At 53.2% G+C, this 19,619-nt stretch overlaps 7 protein-coding genes across 7 annotated transcripts; 4 read left to right on the plus strand and 3 right to left on the minus strand.

The window, feature by feature from the left end:
* Positions 1-1,374: 1,374 nt before the first annotated feature.
* Positions 1,375-1,626, plus strand: CORC01_04857 (uncharacterized protein; the record flags this gene model as incomplete). Its single annotated transcript, XM_022616504.1, has 1 exon — positions 1,375-1,626. A coding segment is annotated over one exon (252 nt), but the record flags the coding sequence as incomplete, so codon positions are not given.
* A 307-nt stretch (positions 1,627-1,933) lies between these two features.
* On the plus strand, positions 1,934-4,646 carry CORC01_04858 (glycosyltransferase family 2; the record flags this gene model as incomplete). Its single annotated transcript, XM_022616505.1, has 3 exons — positions 1,934-2,509; positions 2,574-3,278; positions 3,393-4,646. The coding sequence occupies 3 exons, from the start codon at positions 1,934-1,936 to the stop codon at positions 4,644-4,646; spliced, it is 2,535 nt and encodes an 844-aa protein (XP_022477102.1).
* A 2,740-nt stretch (positions 4,647-7,386) lies between these two features.
* CORC01_04859 (uncharacterized protein) lies at positions 7,387-10,484 on the minus strand (the record flags this gene model as incomplete). Its single annotated transcript, XM_022616506.1, has 3 exons — positions 7,387-8,984; positions 9,042-10,408; positions 10,459-10,484. The coding sequence occupies 3 exons, from the start codon at positions 10,482-10,484 to the stop codon at positions 7,387-7,389; spliced, it is 2,991 nt and encodes a 996-aa protein (XP_022477103.1).
* Positions 10,485-12,199: 1,715 nt separating this feature from the next.
* On the plus strand, positions 12,200-12,494 carry CORC01_04860 (uncharacterized protein; the record flags this gene model as incomplete). Its single annotated transcript, XM_022616507.1, has 2 exons — positions 12,200-12,246; positions 12,299-12,494. 2 exons carry the CDS (start codon positions 12,200-12,202, stop codon positions 12,492-12,494), a joined length of 243 nt encoding a protein of 80 aa, XP_022477104.1.
* Positions 12,495-13,728: 1,234 nt separating this feature from the next.
* On the plus strand, positions 13,729-14,425 carry CORC01_04861 (uncharacterized protein; the record flags this gene model as incomplete). The annotated part of the gene is made up of 2 exons (XM_022616508.1): positions 13,729-14,195; positions 14,275-14,425. 2 exons carry the CDS (start codon positions 13,729-13,731, stop codon positions 14,423-14,425), a joined length of 618 nt encoding a protein of 205 aa, XP_022477105.1.
* A 121-nt stretch (positions 14,426-14,546) lies between these two features.
* CORC01_04862 (ferric reductase like transmembrane component) lies at positions 14,547-17,100 on the minus strand (the record flags this gene model as incomplete). Its single annotated transcript, XM_022616509.1, has 7 exons — positions 14,547-15,540; positions 15,592-15,713; positions 15,766-15,827; positions 15,878-16,107; positions 16,163-16,468; positions 16,526-16,566; positions 16,621-17,100. 7 exons carry the CDS (start codon positions 17,098-17,100, stop codon positions 14,547-14,549), a joined length of 2,235 nt encoding a protein of 744 aa, XP_022477106.1.
* Positions 17,101-18,604: 1,504 nt separating this feature from the next.
* On the minus strand, positions 18,605-18,919 carry CORC01_04863 (uncharacterized protein; the record flags this gene model as incomplete). Its single annotated transcript, XM_022616510.1, has 1 exon — positions 18,605-18,919. The coding sequence occupies one exon, from the start codon at positions 18,917-18,919 to the stop codon at positions 18,605-18,607; it is 315 nt and encodes a 104-aa protein (XP_022477107.1).
* Between the last annotated feature and the right edge of the window lie 700 nt (positions 18,920-19,619).

Genomic DNA, 19,619 nt, shown 5'->3' on the forward strand with positions numbered 1-19,619 from the left:
CAATGTGCCGGCTGTCCTCGGTCATCCTTGCATGTAATGGTACCCGCATTTCTAGAACACGAGAAAAAAGCAGGGATTTGTGAAGATAACGGCCCTGCAAGTGGATAAGAAACGGACTGCCATCGACGGGCTTGGACGCCGGCCCCGGGATGACCCTGGTATCTATGGGATGACCCTGGAATCTATTGGATGGTCCTGGGATAACCCTCATTGGTGAACAATGTCATCCGAACAGTGGACTCAGCCCCTCGGAGAAAGAAGAAAAACAAAAGAAGCCTCCAGCAAAGAAGGCGTCAAGAGTCAAGAAGTAGAAAGAGGCAGCTTCCCGGCTGTGGTTTCTGTCTTGTTTGCTGCAGAGCGACACGAAAGGGGTGGGAAGAGGTCAAGGAGCTTGGCTCGAGTCGCCATTCATGACAGTCTTTTGCTTTCGTTTCCTTCGACCACTTCTTCCCCCTAATGTCGTCCAAGTGGAGATTCTTGGCCCCTGGATATGTCCATCTTTTTCTGACCGAAACATCCAATCCTTTAGTGGGGCATATGCGAGCGGGCGAAGGAGAACGTGCCCAAAGGCGGCAGAACCCCCCCCCCTGGCCTAGTCCCAAGAATCAAAATAAAATAGAAAAGAAAACAACAAACCAACGGCGCGGCGGTCGAACCCAGCCAGTAGGCTTTCGGGGCTTCGAGTAGCTTGATGGGCTTGCTAGGCAACACAAGCTAACATGATCCCCGGCGTCCGCGCGGCGCTCACACCCTTCCTGCAGACCTACCACACACACCCCCTCCCATCCCTCCGGACCATGGCTGCTGAAGCAAGCGCTTGGCTGTCTCCCTCCATGCCCAGTCCAGCTGGCTTGGTATCTGTTGCCAATGCCAGATTCTGTTTATCCCAACCACCTGGCATGACCTCCCTACCATAGAGGGCTGTGGAGGAGAATCAAGGTCACCACCAACTCAGCCGGGGTCTCTAGAAACTGAGAGAGTGGAAGAGAGAGACAGAGAGACAGAGAGAGAGAGAGCGGGCATTGGGAGGCAATAAACCAGGACAGCTTGGCAAAGCAGGCCACCACTCACATCCAAGGTGGCACAGACCGTGACCCGGGGCGAAATGTGAAATGGGGCGAGTCCATCACAAATACACCATACTTGCGCCCAGACTGGGTAGCCCGATGATGTAGGCTCCATCAAACCTGGACCTCCCAATTTTAATCACGTCAGGCCCGTCGGATCGTAATAAGGGCAGTGAGGCTTAGCGGAGTCCGAGTGGGTTCCCGTCAAGTTGTATACTTTGTATGTCCCTGATGTGTCCGCGGGCCCCCCCAGCAGAGCTCCTAGTCCCATGTCTTGCTTGCCAATTGCTCCTTTCCCCCAGACTGATTCCCCCCCCCCCCCTTCCCGTCCGTCGACTTGCTTCGTACCCCCCCAAGGTGCACAAGAGACGAGAAGCCCGGCCTCCCGTCCCTTTTCTTGTACACTCCCCCCAGACCGACTGGCATTTTGATTCCTGTCAGTCAAGTCTGTCCAGGCCTCTGGGAAGTCTGTGTTTGGGTACACTTGTGCAAAAGCTCCTCCTTTTGGATGACATATTCGTCGATGCTCTTGTGCTACGACTCATCCTACATGTACTAAGCGGGTCGACATCTCTTTTTCCTTCGATGCTAATACTTCTTCCCTTTACATCACCACCCACATTCGTTTTTCCAACCAAAACGTCCGTCCAAGTCTCGTGCTGAACTTGGCGGGAGAGAAAAGAGAAGGGAGAGCGAGACGCGCGGGGACTCACCATCGTTTCTGTTTTACCTGCGACCCCAGCCTCTTACACGCACTCAGGCTGTCCCTTTGAACTTGGGCACACACACACACACGCACAACGTTTCCGCCTTAGACACGCTATTCACTCGTTCATTCCAACCGTCGGTTGGCGAACACCGCAATCATGATGGGGGGACACGGAAGACCGCAGCAGGGTCAGGATTATCCCGAGGGGGAAATGGTGGAAATCGACGTTCTTCAAGGACATCACCACCCTCACCAAAACCAATATCAGCCGCCGTATCAGAACAACAACCAGCAGATGCAGCAGAACCAGCAGTACCAGCAACCTCAGTACCAGGAGCAGTACCAGGAATACTCTCAAAACCCGTATGGTGGCCCATACCAGAACGAACCGACCCAGCCCCAGGAGCACTTCGGACGCGCCCTCACGAACAACGCACCTTCGCCGTACCAGCAACAGGACGGGTTCCTGCCGCCGCATAACCAGCAACAGCAGTATCAGCAGCCTCACGCGGTCTCCGGGGACGAGCTGTACGGACCTCCGGGTTGGGCAAACCGTCACTCGATAGGCATGGCTGGCGCACCTTCAATCGGTCCCTCGATCTCGGGGATGGACACGCCGGTCGAGTCCCGCTCGGCAACGCCCACGCTGAAGAGCGGCGCGAACACGCCGTTTGACCACCTGGCTGCTCCGAGGCATCCGTGGTCGACCGACTCTACGCCCAACAGCCCCATGGTATGAAACAACTGCTGAACTACTTCATTGTCCTGCTGTCGAAGTCCGCTGACAATGTGAACAGAACCAGAGCCACCAGAGTCTGCAAAACCTGCTTCCGGGACAAGCCTCGCCGGTCCTCGCCAAGGAGTGGATTGAGGGCAGCGACCAGATCGCGAGACTTCACAAGCGCGACGACTCGGACATCTGGGGTGGGTGGAAGCGTCACGTCTTCCGCATGGTGCCTATTCTCACCATCCTCGCTACTGGAATGTATCTCGTCTACCTCGGTCTCCGTATCTACTGCGTCATCTCGGCTCAACAGCTCGCCAAGGAAGTCTACGCCCAGGCCTGGGTGTTCATCGCCGTCGAAGTTGCCGTTGCGATTCCCTCAATCATGCACAACATCTGGACCATGTGGTCCATGAAGAAGCGCCAGCGCCCCAAGTTGAGACTGATGGGCGACGAGGTCCCCACCGTCGACGTTCTCCTCACTTGCTGCGGTGAAGAAGATGATTTGGTCCTCGACACCGCCCGCGCCGCGTGCGACGTCGACTACCCCCGCGACCGGTTCCGCGTCATCGTTTGCGATGACGGAAAGTCTGAAGGCCTGGAGAGCGGTATCGCGGCTTTGGCCATGACCTATCCCAACGTCCACTACCTCTGCCGTCCCAAGTACCCCGGTGTTCCTCACCACTTCAAGGCCGGTAACCTGAACCACGCCCTCGACTTTGTCCACACGATGCCCGGCGGCGCTGGTCAGTTCATGGCCGCTCTTGATGCTGATATGGTACGTTGAACCCGGCCCTGGCACGTTTCACCCGCCTCTCCACCACGATCCCATCTCGGGCAATTTTTTAAGCTTTCGGCCGATGTTTAATTTCAGCTAACTCTGAACCTGCAGATCCCCGAACGCGACTGGCTCCGTGCGATTCTGCCTCACATGCTCATCGATCCCAAGGTGGCCCTTGCCTGCCCCCCGCAGCTCTTCTACAACACCCCGCCGTCCGACCCCCTCGCGCAGTCTCTCGACTTCTTCGTCCACGTCATTGAGCCCATCAAGGACGCCCTCGGCGTCGCCTGGTGCACCGGTTCTGGCTACTGCGTGCGTCGTGAGGCTCTGGATGAGATTGGCAACTTCCCCCTCGGCTCTCTCGCCGAGGACGTCGCAACTTCGACCTTGATGCTCGGAAAGGGCTGGAAGACGGCTTACATCCACGAGCCCCTCCAGTTCGGCACCGTCCCCGAGGACTATGGCGGCCATCTCAAGCAGCGTACCCGTTGGGCCATTGGTACCGTCGACACCTCGTTCAAGCTCAACTTCTGTCTGTACGGTGAAAAGGTCAAGCAGATGACCGTCGCGCAGCGCTTCTCCGGTTTCCTCTACGCCACGCTCAGTCTGTACACCATCCTCCTGACCCTCTCCATGTTCGCCATCCCGATCATTCTGGTCATGGGCAAGCCCCTGGTCGCCTACGCAAACTACGAGCAGCTCCGCTGGCTCATCCGCGCCTGTTTCGCCGCCACGCTCACCAACCGCCTGTGCGAGTTCGCCCTCTTCATCCCCGCGGGCTACCACACCGGCCAGCGCGGCTCCCGCTACCAGCTCTGGATGTCCCCGTACATCGCGCTCTGCATCATCCGGTCCTTCATCCTGCCCACCTGGCTCGGCGGCCAGACCCAGGCCTTCAAGCCCACCGGCTCCCTCGGCTCCGCCCTCAACGAGCGCGACCCCAAGACCCGCAAGGGCATGTTCCGCCGCCTCTGGGGCATCCTCTTCAACTACATGGCCGTCTTCCACCTGGCCTTTGTCTACCTCACCCTCGTCGGCGTGGTCCTCACCTCGTACCGCTGCTTCTACGTCAACGACGAGCTCCGCGACATCCTCATGTGCCTCATCACGCACGCCTTCTGGCCGCCCCTGACCTTCATCTTCATCTGCAGCTCGCTCTGGACGCCCATCGCCTACGCCATTGACCCGCCAAACATGCCGGACCGCGAGCAGCTGCTCGAGCGGGACCCCAAGACCTTTGTCGCCCACCCGACGCCGACGAGCAAGAAGATTGCCTTTGGTGGCCAGGCTGCGTGGTTCGAGACCGAGTTGACCGTCACCTCGGCCTACACCATCCTTGTCTTTGTCCTCTCCTTCATCTACTAGATTGCTTCAACACACAAACTCATAGCATCGTTGTTTTATCACACACACACACACACATAGGCGCGGGACAGGCGGCGCCTACTGGACGCGCTTAACATTGTACACGGCACACAATACGCGCGCATCACAAGACGTATAAAACCAAAGATGACTGTTACGATAATGTAATGCCTGTAACTACTGCACATAGATCAGTATAGAATTACGCAACAATTAGGGGGAGGCGCGGAATCATCATCTAACCCTGCTGGAAGGGAAAACAGGGGTCCACAAACATTATACATATTCCTCTTACGTTCGAGACCAGAATACATAAAAAAAAAAAGATATTCATAAAATATTCATAAAAGAAATCTCAACAAGCTTGTCTCCCCTCGTGCAGAATTGCGTGAACCCAAGTCGGAATCTTGGCGTAATCAGCCAGGAGTTTCAGGGTCCTACTTTTTCCACACGAAAGAGGAACCTCCCTCGGAAGAAATTAGACCAGTACCCGGTTTTCCAATGAATGGGGCCCGAGCTATCAGCGTATCTGTCTCTAGAGTGTAGACTTGACTGCGCTTGCGACCTTGTGCCTGAGCTTGTCGAGCTTCGCCTGCTAGCTACGTGTGGCGGGCGGGAAGGCTGGGTGCTAAGACAAGCTGCTCCTAGCCGAGCCTCTTATTCGTCATGGACACCAGTTCGTCGTCGTACTAAAAGCCCGCGCCTCGTTGAATGTCTCGCTGGGGGGGGGAGTCGCTGCGAATACGCCCTCTCAGTTGTCCTGGTTTACCCCGAGGAACGCGGACGAAACGCCGATTCGGCTCGATGGAACGGTGAGATTCCCTTTTCCTAATGGTGGCCCAGCACAGCCCGTTTCCCTTCCTTCTGTTGTCAATTGTCTCGCCGATGTTTTCTTTGTCGCGGTTGTCGCGCAACAAATTCACAATGGGATTGACATGATCACCTTAGGTTGCCCTGTAATGACTCGCTAATCCGGAAACCGACCAGCAGCCTGCAGGCCGTTGCTGTGTATCATTAGAAGAAAAATAAAGGCTTGGCTGATGTCTGTTCATGATCTATCCGGCCGCCATGCCGTGAAATGGATGCACCGTATCCGTAACGCTCGTTGCAGTAACAACCGCGGCTCCCATCCGGACGGACGCGAAATGCTACTGGTCAATGTCGGATTCGGACCTCCCCCCCCTCTCTCTCAGTCTCGAGTCTCACTCTCAAGCTCCCGTGCCTCTCCCTCCCTTCCCTCGCCTCCCTTACGTCCGGCTTTGCCGCGCGGTGGGCAGCCGGGTGGAGTTCTCCTCCAGCAGTGTAACCCCTCCCCCGCTGCCCGGCACCGTCCGCGGGCATGGACATTGGACAATGAGATTCGGACAGAGGGGAAAAGAAACAAACCCGTGCAGAATAAGCTGACAGCCTGATCTTCCCCATCTGCCGCTCTCGCAGTTCAATTTAATTGAAATAATCCTCCCCTCCCCGGGTTGTCCATGCCACAACGCAACGTGTGCCTTATGTGTCAAGCGCCCGTCACTCTCTGCCTTGTCCTACCACCTCCTCCTTTCATCTTTTCACAAGGTCTTCCGCAGGTCTCTGCTGTGCTACCCCCCAACCGACTGGCCACTGCGAGCCTTGGTACTTTGGACTGTGACTCTGTGAGTCTTTCAAGGGGGGCCTGTCAGGATTGCCGCCAAGACCAAAGTGCCAAGTATTTTCAGACGAACGATGGCCAAGGAAATGGACTTTTACTAGACCGCAAAAAGTCACCCACAAACCTGATGTGCTCACCAACGGCGCCAAAGGGGGGGTGGGAGGAGAGGAGCTCGCCGGGCGCCACCCCTGGATCGTTTAGGCTTTTCAGGGGGCTACCACGCAGGTTTTTCGTCCGTCACGTCGCCAGTTGTGCAATGACCACTACGGCCAGCAACGGCTGGCTTTGGCTTGATTACATACATACGACGGTGTGCGCCTTCAGGAAAAGGACATGTAGACGCTGCCCCTCTCGGTGAAATCGCGAGTCTTTGGTGTGATCTTTCGGAAGTGGAAAACGAGGACAGTCTATTTTTAGCCCAGCGAATAGTGTAGATGTGCTCATCGCACCACACCACGCGGGCAACCATCCCCGGATCAACAACGACTGATCACTGGTGGTGATAGGGACCAGCCTCTTTGCCAATCACATGTCACTTGACTCCTCAATATTCTAGCTGGACCCAACCACTGCTGACGAGATTGCTTTTATCAATCCTCGTCTCATCCAGAGTGGCATCAGATGAGCTTACCCCCGAAGCAAAACCTCACCGACTGGACAGTTTGCCGATCTCTGAAGTCGCAATCACAAATCCGCGTCCTCCTTTGTCCGCGCGTTCATGCGGAGCCATGGAAACCTGGAGGCTGGAGGGGACTTTTTTCATCGTGGCGATCCGGCAACGTCGGAAACCGGCCGCCGGGGTAACAATGCTCTCCGGAGCAACGACGATCCAATAATGTGAAGTCAAAGGCGCGGCAGCCCACGTCGCAGCCCGTTGCCGGGTTGCGGGGTTGGTACGCATCGCTCTGCCGATTCCCCGCGCCGATGAGGGTGTGAACGATCATTGATACCTGTGAAAGGTGGCAGATTTCAACGCTGCCATAGGGTATCTAATATGCAGGCTTTTGAAACGCCTTTGATTCAACCACATCGCCCGCTCCATGCATGTATGATTGTGAGCAGTAACATGCCACAGCCTCCAATGGCCACTTCTATTTCTGACTAGAGCGCCGACGTATGTGTCCGCGGTGACCGAAGCTCCTCTGCGTTTCCTTCCATCCTGGCAAGCTCAATCTGAGCCTCAGTACCACCGACATCAAAGCACGGGATATCAAGTGCTGCGAAACTCATGTGATCATGCGTCATGACGGCGAAGTCGGCCGCAGCCAAACCAGCCTCATATGGTCTATCCGTCTGACCCCAATGAAAGGCTTCCGTAGGCAGGTTGCTCAAACCTGAAAGGGTTGGTTGGGTGAAATCCAATGTGCCCCCCAAAGTTTGTGGCGCGCTCGCAAAGGAGCTATGCTGGCCTGCGAGAGCGTCTGCATTTGATGGCAACGGACCATGCGACCCAGCCAGCTGAATATTGACCGAGTCATTTTGTGGTCCCAGAGCAATCCCGCTGTCTGCCGAAGAAGCAGCCGGGGTTCCGAAACTACTCGCGTGAATGTTGCTACGAGGCGTCTGGACAAAAGACGCTACAGAGTTTGTCGCCTGCGGGATCAGAGACCGGCTCGACAGCCAATCTCGTTGCATTCTAAACAGTGCTTGACTGATTACTCTTTGCACAAGTTGCGTTTCTTCCTCCGTCGTGATACCTTCAAGCAACCCTGCCAACTCCAACGCTTGGTGAAGGACCGGCCCAGCGCGGGAATCTAAGTGCTGTTGGAAGGCTTCAAGATCTTCGGAAATCTCTGGGTTCATATACGCAGAGCGAGGCCTCGTCTTTCCAGGAAACAGAATCTCCCAGATTGCAAACCATTGGTTTTCATCTGACAATGAAGGGGCTGATTTTCGATGAAGCTTTCTGCTTTGTTCGTGTGAAACCCCGTTCAGTGTATCCGGGGCGGAAAGAGGACACGTCCAACCGTTCTCATCAGAAACGTGCTGGCAAAGGGCGTAATCGTCTGCAAAGAGCCTCAAACAGCGCTGGCAATAGTGTTTAGGTGTGTGGCCCCTGTTGAGGTGCTGTTTAACGTCGCGGACTCTCGTGAGTTTTCGTCTAGCACAATTGTGATGTTGTAGGGGATCCAACTTCCAGAACGGGCAAGCGAGCGTGGGTTCCTGTTTCTTTGCTGAGTATATCTTCTTTTTGGATCCTTGTTCCGAGTCGAGTTCGTCTGCGACTTTGCGCTTTCCCTTGGCTGGAAGTTGCTCGCTGTTCAAAGGCAGAGCTTGTCCTTGTGGATTTGTCGATGCTACTGATGCAGGAACCCCCCCACCGCCTGTCGTCTTTCCACGAGTCTGGAAACGGTGTTTAGTGAGCAAAGTAAGAGCAACGTCCTTGATGACTAGAAATACGGGGTCGTTTTCCGATAACCGTGGGAGACTAGCTTCATCTGAGAGGTCCGAAATCGACAGCAAATCGGACTCGAATGACGTCTCTGACTTGTCGGTAACATCAAAATGACAACTGGCATCCTTCGGTGAAGGTCCATCTAGTGTGAGGTCAATGATAGAATGTTCGTCGTCCTTCCCTGTTGTCGATGTGTTTAACACTCGTCCCGTAATTCTCGAAAGGTTCTGACCAGGTGTTGTCCAATGCATTCTATTACTGAAACCTGGAGCCGAGGTGGCTTCCTTGTCATGAAAGTACGGGTCTATGTGAAACTCTCCATTAGCAAAATAACGGTGAAAGGTATTTGTTGGAAACTTACTTGTACCTATGGCTGCCTCATCGACGGAGTCCAAGATATGTCGACTGATTTGGAATTTGAGCAGCTCGCATACCATGACATCAGTGAAGTCATCTTTCGATTCGCCTGTAGAGTGACAGCAAGGTCTTTCGCCACTTGAAACGTTCCGCCAAAGATACACCTCTCTATGGTATTTGACCAAAGCCACAGTTTTATCGCTTCCTTCCAGAAACACCTGCCCTTCTCGGTTCATGAAATTATACTCTCCAAGGAACGCTTCAAGAATCTCCCAAGAAACCTCGGTTCCAGGAAGTTTCGCTGGACGACTCAGGACGGGAAACCCTGCTATCGCGACAAAGCGCCTGTCTAAAACCTGTGTCCAGCGGGCTTCTTGTGGAGTCAAACACTTTTTCACCTCCTCTTCAACCGCGATATCAAAACCAATCAAGTCTTCGCAATATCGTGCCTCGTCGACGCTTTTCCGAAAGATGGCAGGAGTGCGGTGTGCGATGGGACCATCGAAGTGACGAGAAACAGCAGCAGAGAGCCACGCAAGCTGCTCGCCAAACTCGGCAATCAAGTAGGAGGGCGCCTGAACTGTTACGACTAGGTGATTACCTTCAAACGTCGCCCTCAGGTTTGTACAGTAGTTGTGTACCAAGTCAACTATAAAGTTCTCAGCTTCGTATTCCCAAGACAACGAAAGGGAAATTGATGTACCAATGCAAGGTTCATGTGGGCTATGATCCTCGAAGTAGTCCATAACTGGCAGTAGCAAGTTGAGTAAACTGCTCCAGGTTGATGGCCATACTTGCGCCAAGTAACGCTTGATTGAAATTGCTTGGCCGCCATCCTTGCAGTACGCAACAATGATAGACTCGAAGGTCGGTCGCCTGACGAACAACTCGGCCTCGCGATCCATAGGCTGCCATGCAGAGGCAGCAATGAAAGGCCACTCGAGGAGCCGGAATCGGACTGTATGAATCTTTGGCGAGTTCTTTTTGCTGATTCTACCTGTTGGAAGACATTCGAGTATTGCTTGTCGGATTTCTCTTCGAGTGTTGTTTCCAGAGTGGTCCTGGTCGCATTGCAAGCTCATCTCGGTCTTCAAGCATGCAACCAGCCATTGGAATGCATTTCCGCTCAGCACAATGCTGCGGTATTCCGGCATTGCAACGGGCCCCAGAGTATCCTCTTCTGTGTCCTCGATGCCCTGAAATCGATCTTGCTGAGGGGGTGACACACATGTTACGTCCATCTTATTGGCCCAAAGCCTTAGTTTTTCCTCGACAGACATGCCCCCTACGTCGTCGGAAATAGCTTCCCGTGGGGTATCATCAACATCAGTCTCATCCTCGAAAGTCAACATAAGCTGGGTTACGATCTGACTACATCGCTCATTTAATATTTGCCCGAACAGGTGCGTGAATCTACTCACCAGCGGCGTTTATGTAGGAAGTACATGATGCTTCTGTTGATTTGGGATGGCGAATCGAGTCCAACTTGGATCGCAAAAGCCTTGATAACTTCAGGCAGTATCGACGGTAGGGACTGCCAAGCCTTGGTGTCTGGATGATGTATTAACTCCTGGTATATGCCGCTAGCTAATTCGACAATGTATTGTCGTGCGGGACCCCGATCAACAGCACTTGCTACCGAACACGAAGTTCTAGCGTCGTAGTTCCTGTGCGGTGTGGAAAGATCTCGGGTTATGCTTCTGTGATGGCGACTGGAGAATATGTCAGGATGACACTTCGACCCGTAACCAGAGTCGGGAGGTGGAGGATTCCGACAGGGAGTCGCAACGGGCCACCGCTCATATCCTGAACGAAATCGCATTGAACTCATATCTTCAATTTCCTCAGGATGTACAAATGAACTGATTTCAACGCCTGGCATCGGATGGTCTTGAAGATCGGAGTATGATAATTGACCAGAGAACTGATACGGAGTTGCATGAAAGTAAGGCGGCGAGGAAATATTAAACTGATTATGGATTGGCCAAGTATAGGATTTTTCGACTTTGTCCATGTAGCCGACGGCGTGATCTATGAGCGAGCTGGCGATGGTATCGAAAGAAGATGCGAAGGTTGCGCTCGCGTCTGTCCCTAAAGACGGGTCCTCGATTGAGGCTAATACCCTCTGTGCAATTGAGGCTGCGGCTGGAGTGGCAGAGCATGGCGAAGCTCTGCTGCTTGTAAGGAAAGCCATGCTGCTGGCCGGGTCCAGCATGTCCGCAGATTCATCGCAGAAGGCTTCAGAAGCTTGAAGATGTGGTTAAGATGATTGAATATGTTTGCCCACGCCCATGTTGCTTGTCACATGGATATTGGACCTGATCTGTAGATCTGGTTCTTCTAGCTTGTTGCAGCGTTGAACCCCAATGAGTTCGAGATCTTCTGCAGGATGGGCGGCTAGCCCACATGATGTCGCCTCAGTGTGTTTCTGTGACGATTCCGTGGATGAAGCGTTTGGGACTGAGCCATCCATCCCGGCAGGCATGCGAGTCGCACTAGGGGTTTGTGAGTTCCCAATGACTTGTCGGTGGTACTGAAGCCAGCCTTATCTGGAGAGCAAACAGGAGGCGAGGAGGTTGGGACTCGATGAAAAGATCCAACGTCCAAAATGGCGGCGTTGGCTTGGTGATCGCTCTCTCGGGAGACATGCGAATGAGAAAAGGGATGGACTACGGCCAGGTTCAGGAGATTGCTGAAAATTCCAGTCTGGGCCAGGGATGCGGTCTACCGTCTCTGCCAAGTCAGGCTGTGGTCCAACAGCGACTTAGAAGGCACATCTGTGCGTTCGAGCGCCGTTCGCTGGAAGCCAGTTGCAATACTCGCTTGAAATATCGATCAATCATTTTGAAAAGCACAGCGGTGGTTTCAAGTGCCCTTCGTACTGGATGCGTCTTTTAGTATCGGAGCCTGGAACGAATTGTGGTTGTCCCATTGTGCTCAGGATAAAAAAAGATGTCGCTGACTTCAGCGATGCTGGGTGCGCTCAAGCACATCAACTGACTCCCGGTCATAGAAGTAGAACAAATCAATCCGAAATGCTAAAATAAATGCTCCAACAATGGGCATTCTCCAATCGCGTCTCCCAAATGTTATACCCACAATGTCGAGGCAAAGATGTTGACAGCAACAAGTCCTGATATAAGTTCTTTATATACCACCGCAATGTCTGCCGGATGTTGCACGTCAGAGGCAGCCACCAATCACTACAGGTATTGTGCTCAACATACCGAGAATACTACCTAGCTAATACAATTTACATAGTAAAAAGGGAGGTCCTCGCATTCTTCTCGAGCAATACCTCGGTAGCCCTCTGAATGTCACGGAAAAGCTGCACCAAAGCGCTGCCAACGATGGTCAATCTTCCCAGACCACCAAAATGAAGGAAACAACGCAATTTCTTGACGACTGGCAAGCCTCCTGGGATGCAGTGTCCAAAGCAAAGTCAACTAAGAAGTAAGCCAGGTAAGGCAAGCAACAGCATAGAAGACTATCTTTCAGCTATTGACATGCGTAGCGTACTCTCCAGCCTTTCAAGAATTGAATTCTCAACATGCGACAGCCGGGACTGGAGAATACGTCTCCTGAGGTCGGTGATAAGAAAGGTTGTCTCCGAGGAGCTCAGGAGATTTGGTCTCGAGAACGGCACCTCGTGCAATACCGATTGAAACGTTGTGTTCTCTCTACCTAGGGACCTTGATACTTAGAGGCCAAGTGCCTCTTGATGAGTAGGTGTTGTGATACCCTATGTACACTAGTTCTTTTACCGTCCTGAGAATAATTGGGAATGTCCATTGTCCATGTTCGGATCTAGAAAGAGGTGGATGGATTGAATCATATGGATAGTGCCTGGCTTACATAATTGATGCATGATAGAATTATACACTTGCCCATCCAAATCACCAAATGACATTTAATAACACTCTCCTTATCTAAGCATAAGGTTCAGAGATAAGCCAGTATGAATCCTAGTCATATCGAATGCGCGTGGTGAGCTTATCAAAGATGGTTTATGGCGTGCATCTGGCGACGGGAGATCGTCAGGGGATCCTCTTTCCCCAATTAGCCCTCAAGTCTGTGGGGTAACAAGATCCGATCGATGATGAACCGATGACATCTCGAACGCTAGTCCAAGCGCAGACTCAGTCCCCTTACCCCTTGATCAGATGTGAGAGTCATCAACAGGTATCCATGCCGATGGTCACGCCAGTCTTGTCAAAGCTCAAAACGTAGTTGAGTCAAAATGAAGAAGACTGAATTGACTTTTAACATGGCGAAGACCGCCGTTCGTCCCGACTCGTGGCTTCAAATTTCGGACTGCGGACCAACCCCAATACCAAAGCACCTTAGCTCGACCGTTACACATTCAACGCCCTGCCTTACCCCATAGATTATCGAAACTCTGGGCTTTCCCTCTTTGGTCCTCTCAAAATTACCAGTGCGGGCATTTCTTATTTCACCCCAGAATAAAGGCATCATAGACATTCACGCCAGTGATGTCATTATCACTGTCTCATTGGAGCCATCGCTCGTCCTACCTTACAGCATCTACACAAATGCAACAAAACCTCTGCATCTCGCACAGTCTTGAAGTTCCCATTAGCCTGTAGACACAGGACAAGCTCTACGGCACCATCATCACCAAAACCCCCGACACGACTCGCTGACACCTAACCCCCTCGCAAACCTCCAAAATGAAGAAACCAGAAATCACCAAAACAAAAACAACAAGCAACTCCAAAGACGAAACCTGGAAAACCGAACCCCCCTACGTCGCCCCAGGAAAATCCCACCCCCACGGCGACGCGTTTTCCAAGAAAATCCGCGGCGCCTGCCACTGCGGCCAAGTCACCTACTGGCTCGCCAAAGACGAGCCCCTGGCCTCAAAGTTCTGCCACTGCAGAGACTGCCAGAAAATGCACGGCGCGCCCTTCCAGTGGGCCGCCATCTTCCACAAGGAGGACCTCGCCTTTGACAATGGCGTCGACGGCCTGGCGTTTTACTCGTCGGGCAAGAACCTCCAGGGCCACGATTTACCCTGCAAGGTCAGCTGCGGGTTCTGCGGCAGCCGCATCATGGACGAGGGGCGCAACATGGTCTTGTTGTTTCCTGGGCTTTTGGATTTTGATGGCGAGGAGAAGAGGAAGAAGTTTGATGTGCAGTACGTTTTTTTCTTTCTTCGTTTTCTCTTTTCGTCACCTGTGAGCGCTCTCTGCTTTCAATGCTGACCAGTCGTCTAGAAAACACATCTTTTACGGGCAGAGGGTCGTTGATCTCCCGGATGGAAAGCCCAAGTGGAGCGGCCTGGATGAGAAGAGCGAGCTCATGGATGAGGAGGTCGTCGACGTGAAACACAAGAAGCAGAAGACAAAGCATTCCAGAGGTGATTAGCCGAATCTAGATGTTATGTAATTGTGTAATGTATATCAATATATCCAAACGCTTGACGCTATTCTATGCTCATGATGACGCTTTATACCCAAAACATTGATCTAAATAGTCTGTAAAAAGCTCACCAGTTGAAGCTCTCCTGGAAGTAGTCGATTTTCGACCACCCACGGCCCAACATCTCGACGACTGACTGCCGCGCGTCATCAGCCATAATACTAGGCCCGCACGCGACAACAGCGAGACTCGCCTTGTCGGCCCCCGTCGCGGCATCTTGCACCTCCTCACGAACGTCAGGACGCCCGTGGAGTAAACGCACTTGCTCCGGCCACTCTTCCGGCCGGGCAGCATTTGACGCGAGGCTGTGTTGTGTGATGTAAATGTCGACAGACAACTTGCCACCCTCAAAAGGGTCTTCAAAGTCTTGACGCAGCACGTCCACAGCGAAACTCAGCTCGCGGACGGCCCAGACAATCTTAATCGACCGAGTCCTTGACGAGGCCTTGGTGAGTTCCGCGAGATGCGCCAGCGGCACAACAATGCCACTGCCTCCGACGATGAAAAGCAGGTCGTCAAACTGGTTAAAGGGCTGCTTGTGACCGTAGGGTCCTTCGATAAGGACGCGCAGGCGCGCAGGCCGAGGCCATTGTGCAGCTGCCTCCTCGCGCAGGCGGCCGGTGAAGCTGTCATAGGGGCGGATGAGGAAAGTCATGGAGGGCTCGCCTCTTCTGGGCTCGTACCCAACCTCGGAAAGGGGCTCTATGTCGTGCTCTCCTGCGACGAGCAGCGGCGTCTGTTCGCTGGACGACTTCCTCCGAAGGTGCATGTTTGTCGTCGTGCAGGCCATGGTGAACGGATGGCTCTCCCAGAATCGCTTGTCGCTGAGGACGTGGAGGTAGTAGTAGCTGCCGGGCTTCGGCTCGTAGAAGCTAGTAGAGTATGGGACGTTGATGCGGACGATGTTTGAGTTTGCGTCGTAAGTGGCGAGAGCAAAGGTGTTCCAGAACTTGAGGTTGAAGGACAGTGTCCGCGACATACGGAGGACGCGGTCAGCGATCCAGATGAAGCAAGGCACCCAGAAGAGTATGTCGAACTGGCCCATAAAGATGGAAACGTGGCTTGTGCTTGTCAGTGGGGAGGATTCAGGAGACGGAAAATGAAGAACCTACCCAAGCATGGTTATGAGGACGAGGATTGACAATAGAATATGGAGAATGAGGAACAGCTCATACTGCTTCCGTCGCATCCAAAACACGGAAGCAAAGAGCAGGGCAACCATGCCAACGGTAGCCTGTGTTTGACATTAGCACATGTCACTGGAAGCGTGAGAGGGTGTTACTCACAACCCATCCTTCAATCCACCACATCTGTGACCAATACGACATCCAGTACGACCAGTCACCATCTAGCCTATGTTAGAGACTTGCATTATTAGAGATAAGGAAAGGCTCCTACCATCAAAGACAAGGACAACGTAACCGACAGAATGGATCACGGCCTGTAGCGTTGCAACGCGGGCAACCCAGCGGTGGAAGTTGTTGTACGTGCCAAAGTCCCAGCCGGTCAGCCACATGAGAAGGTTGTTCCTCATACCAAAGAGCCAGATGATGGGGAAGTTGGCGAACGAGATGATGCCGGTTCTGTCGGCTACATAACGCCAGACCAAATGGTATACCTGCGGCCAACTGTGGATACGTAAGCTACGAGGCCGCGGCTACAAAAAGAGCAAGCTACACTCACTACATGTGGCCGGGGAAGATCCAGTACCCGTGAACACAGAAGAAGACATTGACGGCAACAAAGGCAACTATGGTGAGACTCTGGATGCGTGGCGGTATCGTGCACCAGCCGAGGTTCTGAGAACAACGGTACCCAAAGGTGGCAGGGACGGTGATGTATCGCTTGAGCCAGAGGGCGGACCAGTGAAGGATGCTGGGCGACTTTCGTGAATCCAGTTCCTGCTTTTGAAGACTTCCAATGGCCGATACTAGGCGAGACCCCAGACCGATGGCAACTACGATGAACCAGAAGACAATCACGTAGAAACTGAGCAATGACGTTAGCGGCCTTGAGGCGAGCACAGGTGGGATGCAGTGCACGAACCCATATCTGTAGTGATTGCCGTACGTGTACTCGACAGATTCCTACGGGTTGTCAGTCAAGCGACATGGTTCGAGGAGCCGGTAGGGTGGCCATACGAGAGAGTCGAACCAGATCTGATAGTAGGCATCCGCGGGCAACACCACCTCATTCAGCACAGTCGACGTATTAGATCCCTCCGCCTTGGTCAGCCTCCGCAAGCCGGCAATGTCCTCACTGGAATAGTCGGCGACGATGTCAAAGGGCGGCAGCGAGGTGTTCATGTAAGCCTGGCACGTGTGGTTGAGGTTGCTCAGGCCAGCGACACGGTGCGTCAAGTCGCAGTGGAGGTCGGCGCAGAGGTACAGCGACTTGATGTGCAGCTGGCTGACGCACGAAGTGATAAACTCGGACCTGGACGGCTTGCCGCCATGGTACGACTGCGTGTCATTGAACTGCGGCTGGCTGAGGGTGTTGGAGCACGAGTCGAAGCAGACGCCGCCGCTGCCTGCGAGGGCCGAGGAGGAGGCGATGAGGAGGCACAGTGCGGCGATGAACGTCGGCAGCGGCCGGGGCCCCGACGTCGACGGACCGAGCATGATCACGGTAGAGTTGTGTGTGTTTGCATCGATGAGACAAGCCGACCGTGGTGATGCGCAGGTCCCCGATGATATCGTCGCAAAGGGGACGGGCCGTAGGGGAGAGTCCAAGTCGGTACTGTCGTCGTAGAGGTGGGAGAGGCAACGGGTACCGGGGTGGGGGAGACGTCGAAAAGTTGCAGAGTGTGCGCTCGGGGCAAGTGGGAGAATTTGATCTTATCAGATCATCTGATAAAGCACTCGGTACCCACTTTACTGGCTTAGGTTATCGCGATCATCCACCGGCATCGGCTACCTTACTTAAGGTACCTTACCTACCTTAGCACGCCTGGGTACCTCCGTACCACCTTACGAATACACCAGAAACCTCGTCACGCTGCCCCGCCAAACGCGCCAAAGACCAAAGACCTTGGATCATTCAAATCGCGCTCTTTGCCTGCGCTCAAAGTGCACTTCTCATCTTTGGGAGTACGAGGCGCTTTCTCTCTGTGCATCTCTTGAGTTGCCCTTGGCGCTTGGTGTGTCCACCTGATGCTGCTCATGCTGCGTTGTGTCTCACCCGACGGATCCCTGGCCTGCATCCCGCCGGCTCCGCTGCGTGTTGGGCTCATCACAGGTACCAGACTCTTGGTAAAGTTTCCAGAGTGAGGGTAGGGTGCGAGGAATGAGATTTCGACTGTATAATATTGAAACCATCGTCGACATCGGGTCTCGGGCATGGCAAGCGCCATGCAAGAGACCTCGCCAAGGGTTCGAAAAGATGCTTGTGACGAAGATGCCCGGTGCACCGGCGATACGAAGCTGGTATCTTTTTAACAACTATCACGTCTTTCAGCCACTCTAGATAGTAAAGCAGCGATGAATGGGAAATGGTCCGCCCTCCCTCTGGCGCCATCACCCCCACCCGTGCGCCACACCTTCGGACTTGAAGGAACTTCCCTTCTACCCGCTCCCGGTGACACTTCACCACCCGCCGGGCCGCCGGAATCGCAGCGGCTTATCCGAACAGCCCCCGTGTCACTGACTCACACCTCGTTCGTCCCAACAATAGGGGAAGTCACGTGCTTTGGTGATGAAGCCAGAACCAATCTGCGCACGCTGGAAAGCGGAGACCATGCTGACGGCATATGTAATATTGCTCAAATGTAAAGGGCGCTAATAAACTTATTTTGATCAGTTCTTGGCAGATGGTGCAAAAGTCAAGTCTGAGCCGACATTCTCCAAAACATGGAGTAAACTTGCAGAGTTTCTACTTTCTTCACTCTCCTTTCTCCTGGTCATCCCTTTTTGCATACTTTCGATTCATTGCTACATCTCTATTGCTACATCTCATGCACATTCCGCTTGACACCGATCAACAAATGGAGTTTCCCGAGAGAGAACAAAAAAGACTTCAAAATACACGGTGAATTCAGTTATCAAGTAGACGCTATGCCTGTGTCCACGTCCCATCCACCATGCTCTACTCAGAAGACAAACAGCCCGGTGTGGCCATCCGGCCCTACTACAGCGTGTAGCAAGCTTCAGCCTTCGGGTTCGTAAACAACGCCGAGTCGGGATGGTACGTCTTGCCCCCCGGGTAAGAGTCGCACCAGCTCTGCGGTACGTTTTCGCAGTTAAGCTGCAGGGCCCTGTAAATGTCGGAGGAGCTCTGAGGAAATCCTCCCAGGTCTTTTTGGCACGTCCGCACGGCCCAGTCATAGAACTGATCGAATGATGTGGATTCTGATGTTCCAACTACACTGGCGTAGAGGCTGACCCATTGGGTTTTGTCGGCCATCACCGGGATGATGAGGGCGAGGAGGGAGAGTTTGACCATTTTCTAGTCACGATGAGTTGGCCTTTACGTTGTCTTTGATAGGCGAAAAGCGACTGTGTCAGGATGACGCACCGGAACTGTCTGTTATGTGACTTGTGTCTTGCTTAAAAATAGGGGATTTGAATGTGATGTCTGAGAAGCTCACGATAACTACCAATGTCGAGCGGAAGCCATATTTATACAACTTGGATTCGTGGAGACATCGTCCTAGGGTGTCGCGGATTCGAGGTTTTCTTTCCGGCTTTACTGGCTTTGGGGATCAAGGATTGAATATTCAAGACGTATGGTGAGCGACATTCCGACTCGACAACTCCAAGAAGGTCAAATAAATTGCTTGAAAGACCCACCTAACACAGGCATCAATATGCTCTGACGATACGGATAGTTGAGCTCCCAACGGTGTTGGCATGTAACTTCCAAATAACACGAATGGCAGCTTGCGGAATGTTAAAAAAAAAAAAACCCCCCGAAGTTTTCGTAGAGCTTCAAGAGGTTTTGTTTGTTCGTGACTATATCTGTACTCGGCACCATCGACTCGTCGGAGAAGACCAAAGAATCAAGTTGGCGAGACGATGACTCGTGATGGCGGGCGGCCAAAGGTCCAGATTTCTAGCAGATTTGCCGTTCCTTCCGGGCTTTAGCACGGCAATTGAGGAATTATGGAAAGCCATTTCAGGTTCATGGTCATTTTCTTCCGATA

The sequence above is a fragment of the Colletotrichum orchidophilum genome, assembly GCF_001831195.1.
Source record: "Colletotrichum orchidophilum strain IMI 309357 chromosome Unknown Scaffold_32.1, whole genome shotgun sequence".
NCBI lineage: Eukaryota > Fungi > Ascomycota > Sordariomycetes > Glomerellales > Glomerellaceae > Colletotrichum > Colletotrichum orchidophilum.